Source organism: Lethenteron reissneri, chromosome 29 (genome assembly GCF_015708825.2).
Source record: "Lethenteron reissneri isolate LAM-NWPU_2019-01 chromosome 29, ASM1570882v1, whole genome shotgun sequence".
Classification (NCBI taxonomy): domain Eukaryota; kingdom Metazoa; phylum Chordata; class Hyperoartia; order Petromyzontiformes; family Petromyzontidae; genus Lethenteron; species Lethenteron reissneri.
In genome coordinates, this window is record NC_083807.1 from 13,717,181 (window position 1) to 13,731,567 (window position 14,387).

At 44.2% G+C, this 14,387-nt stretch overlaps 1 protein-coding gene across 1 annotated transcript in view; it reads right to left on the minus strand.

Annotated features, from left to right (window-relative positions):
• LOC133349280 (disks large-associated protein 2-like) overlaps window positions 1-14,387 on the minus strand; it is a 160,959-nt gene that overhangs the window by 14,355 nt on the left and 132,217 nt on the right. Inside the window, exon 7 of the mRNA XM_061562650.1 lies at window positions 55-329. Coding sequence (XP_061418634.1) covers window positions 55-329 — 275 coding nt within the window. The remainder of the gene's footprint in view (window positions 1-54; window positions 330-14,387) is intronic.

A 14,387-nucleotide genomic window follows, 5' to 3' on the forward strand; every position in this document is an offset into this window, starting at 1 on the left:
AACAAACAACCACCCGCAGCTGTTCGCGTGCGAAAATGCATTTGCGACACTCACGCGAGACCAGGGCTTGTGCTGTGGCGGCTGTGCCACCTCGGAGCCACCCCCTCCTCCCCAGGGCTCACGGAGGAGTCCGTCTCGCACCGGCACCTCCCCCTGCTGAGGCATGTGCTCCAGATACACGTCCTGCGCCGCCGCCGCCGCCGTCACCGCGGTCACCGCCGCAGACGTCGACTCCGTGCTGCTCTGAGTCCCGACGGACACAAAGGGCTTGGGGCCCAGCCGAGGCGGCACCGGAGGGCCGCTTTTCTTGTACACGCCCAGACAGGAGACTGCACGCACAGCGGACGCGACATGCAATGGGGTGGCGGGGATCAGAGACGGCGGAAAAAGAGTCGGACCGCCATTGGCGAACGTGTACACGCTGGAGAGGAGCGAGACTTGCATTCGAGACGCGCACCACCGTTTAGCACGACTAGCTATGTACGGTGGGAAATAAGTTCAGTATACATCTGGCACGGTTATCGCGCACATAGTCTTTCATGATAGGATACAATTTTAATTATCACAAGGAGGATTATCCCATTCTTTTAAGTTGCATTTCAAAAAAGTTCAAACATACATACATATGGTACGGTTGTCATGCAAAAAGTATTTTATCATAAGATACAATGTTAATTCTCACAAGGAGGATTATCCCATTCTTTTAAGTTGCATTTCAGAATTTAATTGTATCGTTTTGTGCTTCGCTGCATAATCAGTGGAAATAGCTTAAAAAGTTATACAACTGCAGGTCAATCACAAACCTGCTATCGCTATTTAATAATTGCAACTTTACAACTTAGAACAATTATGAGGCACATGTGGTCAGTTACACTCCACAAAAATAAATCAATGAACTACAAAAATTACGTCCATATCGTCATGTCGTCAATTAACTCCAGAAAACATTTTGCAAAGCACTCCTTTAATATGCAATAGCTGTTGAAAAATGCATTTAAAATGCACCGTTGTTAATTCCCATATTTTGTTGGGAAGGAAAACAACGACAAGAACGCATGAGCCATGAAAATCATGATATTTTGCATACGGGTGATGACATTCAAGTGACAGCATTGCCAGACCGTGGTAACTCTGAGTCATTGGGGAGTGAGAGCACCTCACAGCTCGAGTCTTGCTATTACATCAACAACCTCCTGGACTCTCAGTGAAAACACCAGCAGGGCCATATGGTCAATATGCACATACGGTTGACAGATAAAAGCTATCAGAAACTTTAAATTTTTTGCAACTTTAGCTGTCTCCTTACTCTCGTTCTTGAATCTAAAAAAATCCACAATTCACCAACAGGTTTCATTCAGTGAGTGTCCCTACAACAAAAACATGTAACAAATGGTATTAAAGGAATGCAGGGGAGGGGTGTTCTCCAAAGTAATTTATTTCCATTGTTATTGATCAAAAAGCCTTGGCTTTGTTAAACATTTAAACGGGTGTAATCTCTTTTTTTTAAGTGCAAACAAAAAAACCAAGGCAGGCCCCAGGGCCAGACACACAAGCATCTCGGACAGCAACATCGAAAAACAACTAAATGAGGCAAGGGGACAGCGACAAAAATGAGGGGGCAGTTCAATGTTAGTCCCCCGTCTCCAAAACATTTACTCATCTTTACTGCAATCGTATACCACACTTTACAGCCGCAAGCACAAATAACGTGCAAAGAAAATTGTCGTACGTTCTACAAGCAGTGCAGCCTCAAGGATACTTGCTGTGCACTTGCAAACAACACCTCATTACTGAGAGGGTCCAAAACATACAAAAACAGCAAAACAAGGCAAAACGAGGTTCATTTACTCGTGCAGAAATATGACTTCTGCATCGTTATTCAGCCAAAAACACACCGTTTAACCCCCACAAAGTACAGGCACTGCACTTTCACCTCTCATTTCTTGCATATCAGCACAATCCACTTTTAAAAACAATGTTACATATCATCCGCTTCTACAACAGTTTAGCAAAATGGTGCAAATGTTTAATCCAAAATGCAAATTTTTAAGCTCCACTGGGATTACCCGGACACATTGACATAGCATCCCCCCGCTCCTGACGTATGTTTCCCTGCCACGTGGTCCAGATGTCGCCTGCCTGCTTTGCATGGTGCCAGGGAAGATAATCATCCTGCCCTTAATTAAAACACTGTAAAAGCACGTTTTGCCACTGAAAAGTACGTGAAATTAATTCCCATGCAGCAACCAAACACACTTCTGATCAATCAGGTCTCAATCGCCATCAAACATATTGATTGCGCGTCTTAAGCACTTGTAAATAGGAAAAAATAGTTTGAATTCGACAGATTATATGTTAATTATGGCCGATGCAATGAAGACGTCAATATTACTTTACAGGTATGATATAACACGGGGGGGAGTGGGTGCGCAGTGGTTAACACACCTGCGCTTTAAACACCGCGTGACTCGAGTTTGAATTCCAGCCACAGCTAAGATAAATCGAGAGAGATATCCGAACCAGTTCTGGGTGCTGCACCACCCCTTTCACTAACGCACACCGACTGGCATGGTGCAGTATGGTCAAACAGCTCTCAATGACCCACACAGCAGTGGGGAGGGGACGTCATCCAGCAGTGGATAAAGGGCATGAACGTTTAATGAAATTAGAATGGACCATAAAGTAGAAACGTAACAATCCACTGTCGCCATTCAAGATTATTATTGCATTGAATTTTTTTTTTACATAATAAAAGTTGTATTACAAATTGCTGCAGGTTTCATGTACACCCATTACATAGTGTATACATAATACTAATTAAAACCATTTACATACATTTGTCAATACACTGCTGGATTAAGGCCTCTCTCCAAGCCATGTCAGTCCTGTTTTTTGCTCAACCATATTTCACTCCAATCAATGCGGGTTCAGGAAGGGGCGCCCAGGACCAGTTCAGACACCACTCGCCACTGATGTTAGCTGTGCTCTACACTAACCATTGCCCTGCTGCGCCACCCCATACAACATATACAAATACGTGTACAGTACAGAAACATCGATTCTTAGACGAACGATTTGATGCATATATTGATATACAGTGATACCTATCACAGAGCAACCATTATATTAAGTGCATTAGCCAGTCAACATTACATCTTACAAAGCAAGGTGTTACTTTTTGTAGAATTTTCACAGTCTATATTTCGACCGTCTCACGTGTTCATCATTTGGAGGGCAAAAAATATATATTCAAACACCCGTGTCGCCCTCCCCAATCGCCCAGGCAGATTGCTTCAGAACTTCAGCCGAGCAAGGATTAATGGGTGGTGCGTGGGGCGTGCTGGCGGGAGACAAGCCATGGCCGAGTATGCACAATTACCGCAATCGAATTCAGAGCAAAGTGTAAGACCGACTCGCGTTAGTGCAATGCCCAGGACGGCTTTGGAATGTTGCAGAAATTGCATGGAGGAGTGTGAAACGGCTTGAAATCCAAAGCTCCAAACGTTACCCCCCCACCCCCTTCTCTGAAGTGTGAGCACTTTGGTGCCAGCCTCTTACGCGAGCTGCCTTGGCCCACAATCAACTTCCAAAGTGACACTTGAAGAATCAACATTCTCGCCAAAGCATTTTGCATGACCAATAGTAATATTACCTCATCCATTGCACAAGCAGGAAGAAGTATTTATGTAACTAGACTTATCACTTACTGGGGGGGGAGGGGCTGAAGGGAAATTTTAAATACATGTGACAGGCAAAGTAAGCAGCCATGCCAGCTACGGGCATTGTTGTTCATCACGTGTGCCCCGAGTTTAAAACGACCACTGAATCTTCCCAGCTCGTGACGTTTTTTCATCAGTTCCGCTTCAGAAGAGAGAGAGAGAGAGGGAAAAAAGTAAAACAATGGAGGAAACGCAGGTCTGCATACAAAGTCTTTGAAGTGACTGCGAGCTCAACTGGGGGGCAAGGAAGGAGGAGGGGTGGCTTCATCATGCAAACAGGAAGCCGGAGAATGCGATTAACAGGCAGGAGTAATTAGGGCCTGGCTGTGAAGCCTCCTCACCTCTCCGCCCCTTGCTCCATAACAAAGCCTCGGAGGAAACTATGTGAAGAAGAGCGTCAGACACTCATAAATCAGCCTCCCCCCCCTCCCCGGAAGCACACGATTTGTTGCAGGCAATGCACACGTGCAATTGTGTAATGGAGCAGATTCATGACAGTCCCAGGGTTTCCAGACGTGTGAGCAAGACGTCCACAGATTGAGCTTTGGATCAGCGTGGCACCAAATGTAATATTAACACTACCATTACACAGCCTTTAAGCTGTTAATGTTAATTATATAAAGCAAAGTGAAATGTTGTCCTTTAACGAGGAACGTTAAATCGACTAACTACTTGGTGGGGGGCTTGAGGGCAGGAAGGGATGGTGCAGTGGATAGTTAACTGCGCTATCAATCGAATTACCTAGGTTCAATTCCAGGCCATGGCTAACATCAGCGGCAAGTGACATCTGAAGCAGTCCTGGGTTCCTCCTTCCCCCCATGTCGCCAATGCACACTAACCAGGATGGTGAACAACCACGAGGGCCAACAGCATTGTGAGGATTTCATCCAGCAGTGAATTAAAACAGGACTATGAAATAAAAACTATAAATTCTCAAAAATGGACACTCATTTTAAAGGTACTTTTAGCACTACTGCTGCACAAACCGCGGCATGGTTAACAAAACAATGACTGTGGAGCCAGAAATGTGACCGTACTGTATATCAGGCATAACACTCAACTACTGCCAATCGCTGTCCATTCTTCTTGACAAAATCACGCATTCGAATAACCTCCTGTTTTACTTGTGCTGATGACTAGCCAATTCCGGCACGGCTATTCATCTATGTTGTGTCACTGCAAAACATTCTGTGCCAAAAAAAATTCCTCCCAGTGTGATAATCCTGTGGGAAAGCATAGCTGAGGGGTGATGACATGTCCAGCAAATGCCAGCGAGTCACACCCAACACTCACGCGACTGCCTGGCAAAGCATCGCCCTCTCCTGGTCACAGTCTGGAATTTCAACCTCATGCCACCAGGGCCACCCTTCGAAAACAAATGTACAGATTAAAGGAAACTGCTGTTGTCCTGCAAAATCTTCTTCTTTCGTATAGCAACCCGTTTGTATAAATGATGTCATTGTTCAATGTTAGGATCCCTCAACCAACCCAAGGTGGCAGTAGACGCTGTGTGGATTGCGGCGACACCGAAAGGGTGTGGATGGCGCACCCGTCGGCTTGCGTTTGAGGTTTGGGCTTCACCACAGTCGCAGTCTGGCGATTCTTTGATATTCCATTTAACACGTAGGCTTTAGCGACCAATACCATACATAATTGTATAATATTCCATTTATGGAACCACGTGTATGATGCGTTCGAGCGCGGTTCAGCATGATCCAAAGCCCTCGTGAAGGAGTGAATCCCAAATAATTATTCATAGCCCCTTTGTCACTCCACTGCTGGATGATGTCAGGGTTGTTTGACACGTGTCAGTCATGCAGATTGCTTGTCCGTACTTCACCACCATGGTCAATATGGGTTTTGCCAAGGAGTGGCAGGCAGTGCCCAGTAGCTGGTGCAGATGTCACTCGCCACTTGCGAATTCTGTGGCCGGCAATCAAACTCGAGTTGCTGGGTTTATAGCAGTGCCACCGCTCCACTTTGTTCGACTTGCGGTGCCGTAAAAGAAAGCCTACGAGGGCCACAGTAATATTACACTTTACTTTTAAGTGGAGGATGAACCTTTGCCGATTCATAAATGTTTCGACATTGTAACCTGGACTGCAGCAAGTCCCTGCAACGACCCACACAAACCCATGCATAATACAACCGTATAGACACGATGGGCTTATATACTTGACTTATTAAAATGGCAATTAATACGTATATATGCACACACACACCAAATTATATTAAACAAATGACACTGAAGAGACAATACTGATCAGTAGACACTATCTGGAACTAAACAAGCCGACAACACCAGCATCCTTTATAGATCTGTGCCACCACAAAAAAAAAGCATGGTTCTGCCACACCACTTTCTGGCAGCGCCCTTTCAACACAAGCGCACTGCAGACCAGTTTGGACATTCAGCGTCTCTCATCTGCAGTCAGGCTCGCTTGAACCAATTCCGGTGAACTTCCAGGCGTTACGAGGCAATGGCCTTCTTCTCCGACAGACGTGGGGCCTAGCTCGACACAACACTGTGTGAAACAAACACAAAAAAGTAAACCACGAGAAGAATTTTGGCATGTGGAACGACTGTAGCCCTCGCCACCCTCCTACAGCTGTCCACAATGCTGACCATATCATCCCCATCTTCACATACAGGCTTAATACCTTCCTCTTCTTTCCTTGCCAAGGATCGATCATTTGCATCTATCCAAGTTCAAGGTGTTTTGATCAGCACGAATATTTACATTCCCCAGCGCTGTGTTTCTCCCCACCCTTCCTACTTTACCTGGACGTAATAAACGCAAAACATTTCCGTTATCCTTGCCGCAATCTAATAAAGGTCATGGTTTGCTATTTTGAGATGCTGTCACATTGAAAATATTCATAAATTTAAATCGTACGGTATGAGGAAGTGTTAATGGTACTCTACTAATGCACAGTTGTGCATAGTACAGGGTGAGAATTGTTATGCCACCTGCACTACTGGACTGAAATTGTAATGCAAAATAATGGCCACACGGTGGCAGTAATAGCAGCTGATTAAACACGATAAATGTACAAAGCAAAATAAAATTACATTTTTATTTAAAGCTTTCGTGACGGCAGAGATTCATATTATTGGTTCTTTCGGTAAAGTCACGTAGAAGGGAAATAATAAAAGAATATAAAGTAAAATTAGTAAATAATAGTATGTTACAATTTAATTAATTAACATTACTATAATACACTCGACTCCTTGCAAAACAAAATAATTTTTTTAAACTAACATTAGTTGGACAATGACAAAATGAAAGACTGTCTTGCCTACCTGATATGGTTCCCCAAGAAATACTGACCATGCCATTGATACCATGTTATGGTCTGTACACAGGTCACATGCAGAGCCGATAACACGACGGACAAAATATATGGCCACTGAGGAATAATAATAAAAATAAACTTTTTATTTTATTTTACTAGGTAAGGCCCACTGAGCTGCATGGCTCTTTTTCAGAAGGCACCTGGTCACAAACGATAGTTCAACAAAGTGGCTTATCGTGCTGAAATTTATAGCAGCCGAATGTGGATTCTAAATGTGGAGGGAAAAACCTGCAGACCCGGAGAAAAATCCACGCGACCACAGAGAGAACATGTAAACTACAAATATACAGGCGTCAGGGTCGGGATCGAACCCATGACCTCCTGTATACCAGGAGAGCTAGTTAAGATCTCGTCACCGTGGCGCCCCAATGTTTGAGATCGCTGTCCTGCCCTTTCCCAAACACATGGCAAAAACCAGTCTTTTTATTGTCAAAACAATATATTTTGCAGGTGTATTATGATCTGGATATGCCTGGCAGCAATGCAAACGAGCGAATAAGCCAAGAACTCGGTGTTGCGTGGTTGGCATGGGCCCTGGTGCATGGAATTAAATGGGGATCCACCCCCCCCCCCCCCACACTTCTACATGAGAGGTCAGTGTCTGGGTTTCTCCAGTCTGTGGGGCTCGGTGCAGTTGCACTGCCTGCACACTCGATAGCCACACAATTGGCTTTCCACCGCCTGCACAGCAATCATCTTCCTCCACCAAACCCCTCTCGCAAATGTTTCCCCCTTCACCTGAATTAAAAAAACATGACATCCCTTTTTGCTGATATAATAATGCACATTCTTTTTGCTTTTTGTAGAAATAAAAAGTGTCTTTGGAAATAATTGTTGTTGGTATTATCAAAAGTAAGGACTCCTGTTCATATGTAGTGCACTAAGCTGGTAAGCAAATCACAGGGCCATCATAATTTTGTGTGGAGTCATATCCACCACAGCACCTAAACCAACCATTTGCAACCTCAACACAGCAGACAGCGGTATAAGGTTAGCCAGTTCACTCTGTAGTCAACACAACCGCGTTGTGAAATTCATGTACAAATGTAAGACCACAAGCAAGTCAATTATACGTTTTTTGGAAACAATGCCAGAACGTCCATTCGTTTGCAGTGAAAGTCTCCGCTCTCAAGAGCCTTCGGGCTTTTCAGAACTTTGTTGACATCATTGCTAAGTGCAGAACAACAAAAATGGAACGTAGCAATTGGTGCTCAAAAATTTTCTGGTAAGATGGACCCACTCGTCCGACATCAAGGCCGTTCCCCAGAACAAGACTCATCAGGAAAGTATTCACGTGGCAATCCCGCGCCTGAAGGCAGACAGTGACTCAGAAGTTCTGTACCCCATTATGAATCCGAGACACACTCTGGGTATGGCTGGCCCACCCTATTTCCGGGAAACAATCCTCAAGAGACAAGATTTATTTTACACACGATCCTTATTTGTTTTTTTAAAGCACTGTACTTGGAAATTGCCAGTAATGGTTCTCGTGCCATGAAACAAACCGCACAGAAAGGGGGCTGATGCTGATTGTGTTGGGCTCCAACCCAGGTTCACAGAGGTGCGGGGATATTCATTCCGGCAAACCCCACTGATAATACAAGACGTGTGTAAACACATTATCCGATACATAGATCCACATATGCATACACAGCAGACATCTATTCAAAAGTACATGTTAACCAACACACATACCCTCATGTACACTATTACACATATTATACACGGACTTATATTAAATACCAGACACCTAAACCTACACGTCCATATATTTACATACACACTATACAGACACACACATATCCACATGTTCTCTTTATAATACCAGGCTGTTCAAATCTTTTTTTTTGCATGACTGATAACCACATGAGAAAAAAAAGCCTGGAAGAAAATGTGGTTGTCAGTTTTCCACAAGTAAAGAAACGTCTCGCTATAAATTACGTTTTTAAAATATTTTTAACCAAGAAACGAGGGGAACTGCCAGGGGTAACGGTGAGCACACTGGACTTGCAAGGTCGCTGGTTTGATTCCTGACGCGGCAGTCGAAACAATGGAGTAAGTTTATTAAATCCCCCCCTCGCATCTGTCTACCCAGCAGGATGAATAGGGACGCCAGTCATTGAATCGGCGGGTCACGTGTCGGTGGTGGGGTGAAGTGTGGGTTACACCCACATCTTCTGAAACGTCTGGTCAACGTGGAAGTGTAGGCCAAATATCCTCTTGGAGCTGCATCTAGCAGTGGCGAGGAAGCAAGCAATAATGCACCTTTACCTTTTCCCTGAGAAACAAGGGCAATGTACCTGTGCCAAGGCGACCCAACTCCCCAGGTAAGCATGCGTGTGTGGATACTTCATAGCCTGCTACCAAGAGGTTTGCATGAGTTTCCATTGCGTTGTTAGAGATATCTTCGCCAGAGGTAGAGAAATGGTTGTCATCCTTGAATTTTCGTATCGGCGAATTCTGCCCCCCCACACCCCTTACCACTATAATGCTGATAAGAAGAGTTCCACTAACACGGAGCTATTGTGCTAAGTGTACCAATAAATGCTTGCCAGTAGGACACCTGTCCAAAGGTTACATCGATACTCAGAGTTAGTTAATACAGGTGCGAGCCACTGATGTAAAAGCGTCTCGCAAAAAGGGGCAAGACTGATGTAGCACATGAACAGCAATTGCCAGATTCAGAGGCTGCATTTAAAGACGATAATCTGACAAGGAGGTGAGAAAACATGCTCTTCTTCAAGATAGCTTTTATGGGAGTCATATGCGCGGTTAAGAATAACCCAACGCTGCAACCAGCAATCACCAACTCCAGCGCCACAGAGCGGGGAAACGAAACCGTGACCTTGATCCTACCCTGCCGCTGCATTCAAGCGAGAGATGTTCGGCTTCACGCGACAAAAAAACCCATCAGCCAAACGAACATTTTGTGTAAAAAGTGCATTGGAACAATTGCGTCATCAGTTCCGTTTAACAATGCCATGATCTCCTCTTAAAACACTCGCCACTTTGTATTGACCACCAAGGGTAGGGATGAAACAAAAAAATAGCAATTTCAGTAGCCGAAGCATTAAATTCCATTCCCAATGTGTCACGCCAGTTGTGGCCAACTACAGTAAAGTGAAACGCTTATTACCCGACACAATGTGAGTTGCGTTATCCGCACAATTGCGCATACTTGAAACCAAAATCAATCCAGTGACCGTGGTGGGGAAACTGGATTGCTTGATATTCTTGGGTCTTTCGATAAAGTCACGTAGATAGGTTGACCCAACGCGCAATCAGACACTTGGATAAGAGCTTTGGAGGTTAAAGTGTTTCACTTCACTGGAATACAATTTCTCCATGCAGCATGTTCTGAACAAACGCTTACCATGCTAATCTGCTTAAAGATCAGTACACAAGTGTAGTAAACCACCGACATTCAATAATGGTCCTAAAGATACAGGACAGTGGGCCGTGTTAAATTGCAAACTGTTAACTCTACAACAACGGGCACCACAACAAGCTTGTATTCTTGCAAAGAGCATTATGGATTATTTAACATCTCGAAGCAATGGAGCGGGACACGGTAAGCGTGCCTTCCTCTTCAAACAAAAAACAGGCGGCTTGGAAGCGCGCACGCACGTTACCAAAACAAACCAGCGTGCACTCAAGAGACAGACCCCCCCCCCCCCCCCTCTGCGGCACACGAGCAACGACGACGGGCGGCCTCGCATGGACACGCGGGACCGGGCTGCTGTCGAATCGACATCCAGTCCTGGCTTGCGTGCGCATGCGACCCCGAGATCGAATACGAAACTCGAGAAGCAGGACCTCCAAACAGGTTGGCAAGGGAGGTGTTGGCGTACACAGAATGACGTGCGCGTGCAATTTGTTGACAATAGGCACCGTGTCATACGATACTCCCGTCTAAGAATGTGAACACACACTTGTGGCAACGTTACCCTGAAGTAGTAAAAACAAATGAGCAAAGACAAAGTACGGATATGTACTCTCGCTGACGTCACGTGAACACCACCACAGACGTCGCGTGAACACCACCTCACACGTCACGTGAACACCACCTCAGACGTCACGTGAACACCACCTCAGACGTCACGTGAACCCACTCGCTCACATACTTTACACGGACAACTCGGCTGAAAGAATGTGGGGAATGCGAGGCATATTAAAGCCATGTGACACACAAGCGCAGCTGGGTGGCCTTACAGGAGCTGGTTGTGTAAATCCTGCTCACGCCAAAAATGTCTGAGAATGAAACTTCCTCCCAACTCCACCGCCACCACTCCCCCTCTTCCGCCTCACCTCACATAATTCAGCGAGTTCATAGCCACTTTGTTTAAAAAGGATCAACATACTTCAGTTTCCTATCATCCACTCTCATGACGACACAATTCTGATTGGTCGACTTCATAATTGTCCACATTTATCAACGCTAGTTGAAACACGGCATTTAAAACGACCATTTATTTAGCCATTAAAAAACAACACCTCAAAGAAATTACAAGAGTCTTGTTGCCATGTTTTGTGCAGTCTGACATGCAGATAACAAAGTAAAATTGTAGAAATAACTAAGAACCTTAAGGTATATTTTTGGAAAACTATCACAGGATTAGCGTAGTTATATGATCACATGAATAAACCCCAGATTAGATCAGAATTGTATGGCTATATAGCTTAATGAACTGTTTCAGGCAATCACACATGCAGCCTTTGTCAGTCATGGCCATTCACATACGAGGCATTTTAGCTGAATAGCTCATGATCGGAACATGTAGCACTGCATTCAAGCAACTCGCCATGCACAATTGCCTCTAGAAATGGGTTTAACGACTTGCTGTGTGTTAACAGCTCTCATACACAGATAACACACAATCTTAAACGTCGTTTAGTTTGGTTCACTTGATGCGCAACCAAGTGGAAGAGAGTCAAGCTCAACTAAAAAGGTGTCATTATGACACAACTTTCACAGAGGGAGGAATGTTGCTTTGTGAAATCCCAAGTGACTAATGTACAGGTACATTTTCAGCATCGGGATGTTTGGCCAATGACACTAAAATTGTGGTCCATTATCCAAGGGAAGAAACTGGTGAAGCCGGAGGAACACCCCATGCAGAACTGGGAGAAAACATACAAAAACCCCACGCAAGAAGGTGCCCGAGTCAGGAATTAAACCCAGGGCCCCCTTCTTGCTGTAACGCACGAGTGTTACCATTGCAGCACCATGCCATCATCGGACATGGGGAAAAAGCAAGGTTTTACTGGTCAAGACCACATTTAAGTAGTAATACTAAATTACAGTCTCTTTTCAATCCACTGCTAAATGAGATGGTTTCTCAAATATTTTTTTTATTATAATTATAGATTGACAAAGACTACTTTTCATTACATTACTGGTGAAATATAAAACATCCTCGTTCGAAATGCATCCCAGTGAACTACATGAAAGCGTGGCTAAGCCCCAAAACATACATATAAACCTCAAGTTGGTTGGAATTGTAGGTTTGTTACAAGTTTATCGTACAAAAAAGGTGTGCACAACAGATACGAACGTAAACAAATTTTCAAGAGATGGATACAAAGTTGGAAGTATTCTCATGACAACCAGAAGACTGACCACACCAAAAATGTGATCATACGAAAGCAGATTATGCATCATTTTGTAGACAATACTAAAATCAATCGCAGTTCTTCACCGATGCGAGTCGTCAATACTATTGCAGGCACTAAAGCAGAGAGATCAAAAATGTCTGCGGCCGATTTATGGGATTCCAATAAAGCTACAAAGGGCACGCCCGTTCCCCTGTACTGGTGGATTTTCACCATGTGACATCCCTGCGCGTTTCTGAAATTGAGTATTGAGTGTAAAAATTACATTTCCCCGACACACGTGCAGTCATCTTCAAAAGCGATTTGCAGTGGGGTATTAAAAAAAAAAGAGCTTAACATGGGTTGCTAAATTCCATTCTCGCAAACCTCAGCTAATTCCAAGCAGCTAGCAGCCCACCGCAAATTCGATGCTTAACATATTTTAGAGGCACCACTAATTCTGGATGTTAAATAAATATATAGACAACCGTGAGAGGGTGCGAGACAGGATTCCAAAAATGTGCTCGTGTGGCTTTTCCTAAGGTTCCATAAATAGACTACTTTCCAATATCTTCATTTAAGGACGACCGTGTGTTTGTACGATGTACTAATTTGGCTACGCATTGGTACTGGAAATAATACGGTCTTAATGCCGAGCCTGAAGTTAAGCCCTCTCTTTATTCATGGCACGCAAATAATTCCCCTGCATCTTGTATCCTTAGTATACAGTGTGCTCTCCTTGCAACAAAACATGTCTCATCATTAAAGGTTTCAGTGACTGAGAATTAGTGAACTGATACTTGAAAATCATATCCTGGCTGCTTCATGTACAACAACAAAAAGATAAAAGAGGTAAAAACCTGTTTAAGTCCTGTTCTATAAGAATAAATAATAAAATAGGCATCACCGCCTTTGTAAATCCACCGGTGGATAAAGTCCTCCCCATGCTGTTTGTCAAGAAATTGTTTAACCATAACTTACCGACACTGGTTAATATAATGTGGGTTCCTAAGAGGGTTTTGGGTTAGATCGCGTAAATATGTGTCGTTAAAACCTGCCACCACCCGACAGTCAACTATTAATGGTTGTCACGTAAACAGAACATGCCAATTCGTCACTAGTACAGCACATCGGTGTGTTGGAGAGCCATATTTGTGGAGTAAGACTTCTCCACAAATCTGGCTGTCGCCTGATGATGCTAGTTGTAATTACTGGCGAAACGTCGTACTCCGTTTGCAAATGTTGTGGCTTGGCTCTCCAACACACAACCGGTTAGTGCTGTACTAGTGACGAATTGGCATGTTCTGTTTACGTGACAACCCTTACTAGTTGGCTGTGTCGGATGGTGGCGGGTTTTAACAACACATTTATATATTTACGCGATCTAACCCAAAAACCTCTATTATGGATGATATTGGTCGCGAAAGCCGACATGTTAAATAATGTGGGTTGATGAACAGGGGCCCAGAAATGGTTCAGACATCATTGCTTGCCACTAATATTAGCCGTGGCTGGGAATTAACTCGGGTCCCTGAAAACTGCCGCGTGCGCACTCCTCCTCCTCCTCCTCGCCTTTTGTTCTGTACAGTTTTGCCAATGTAAGGTATCACCACAACATCATCGAATAATTACGAGCCATGATCTCTCCACTGCTGTATGGCATTGTATACAAGTCTATGGTTGGGGGTAAGTCTTTCCGTACAAACACTGCTGATTTTC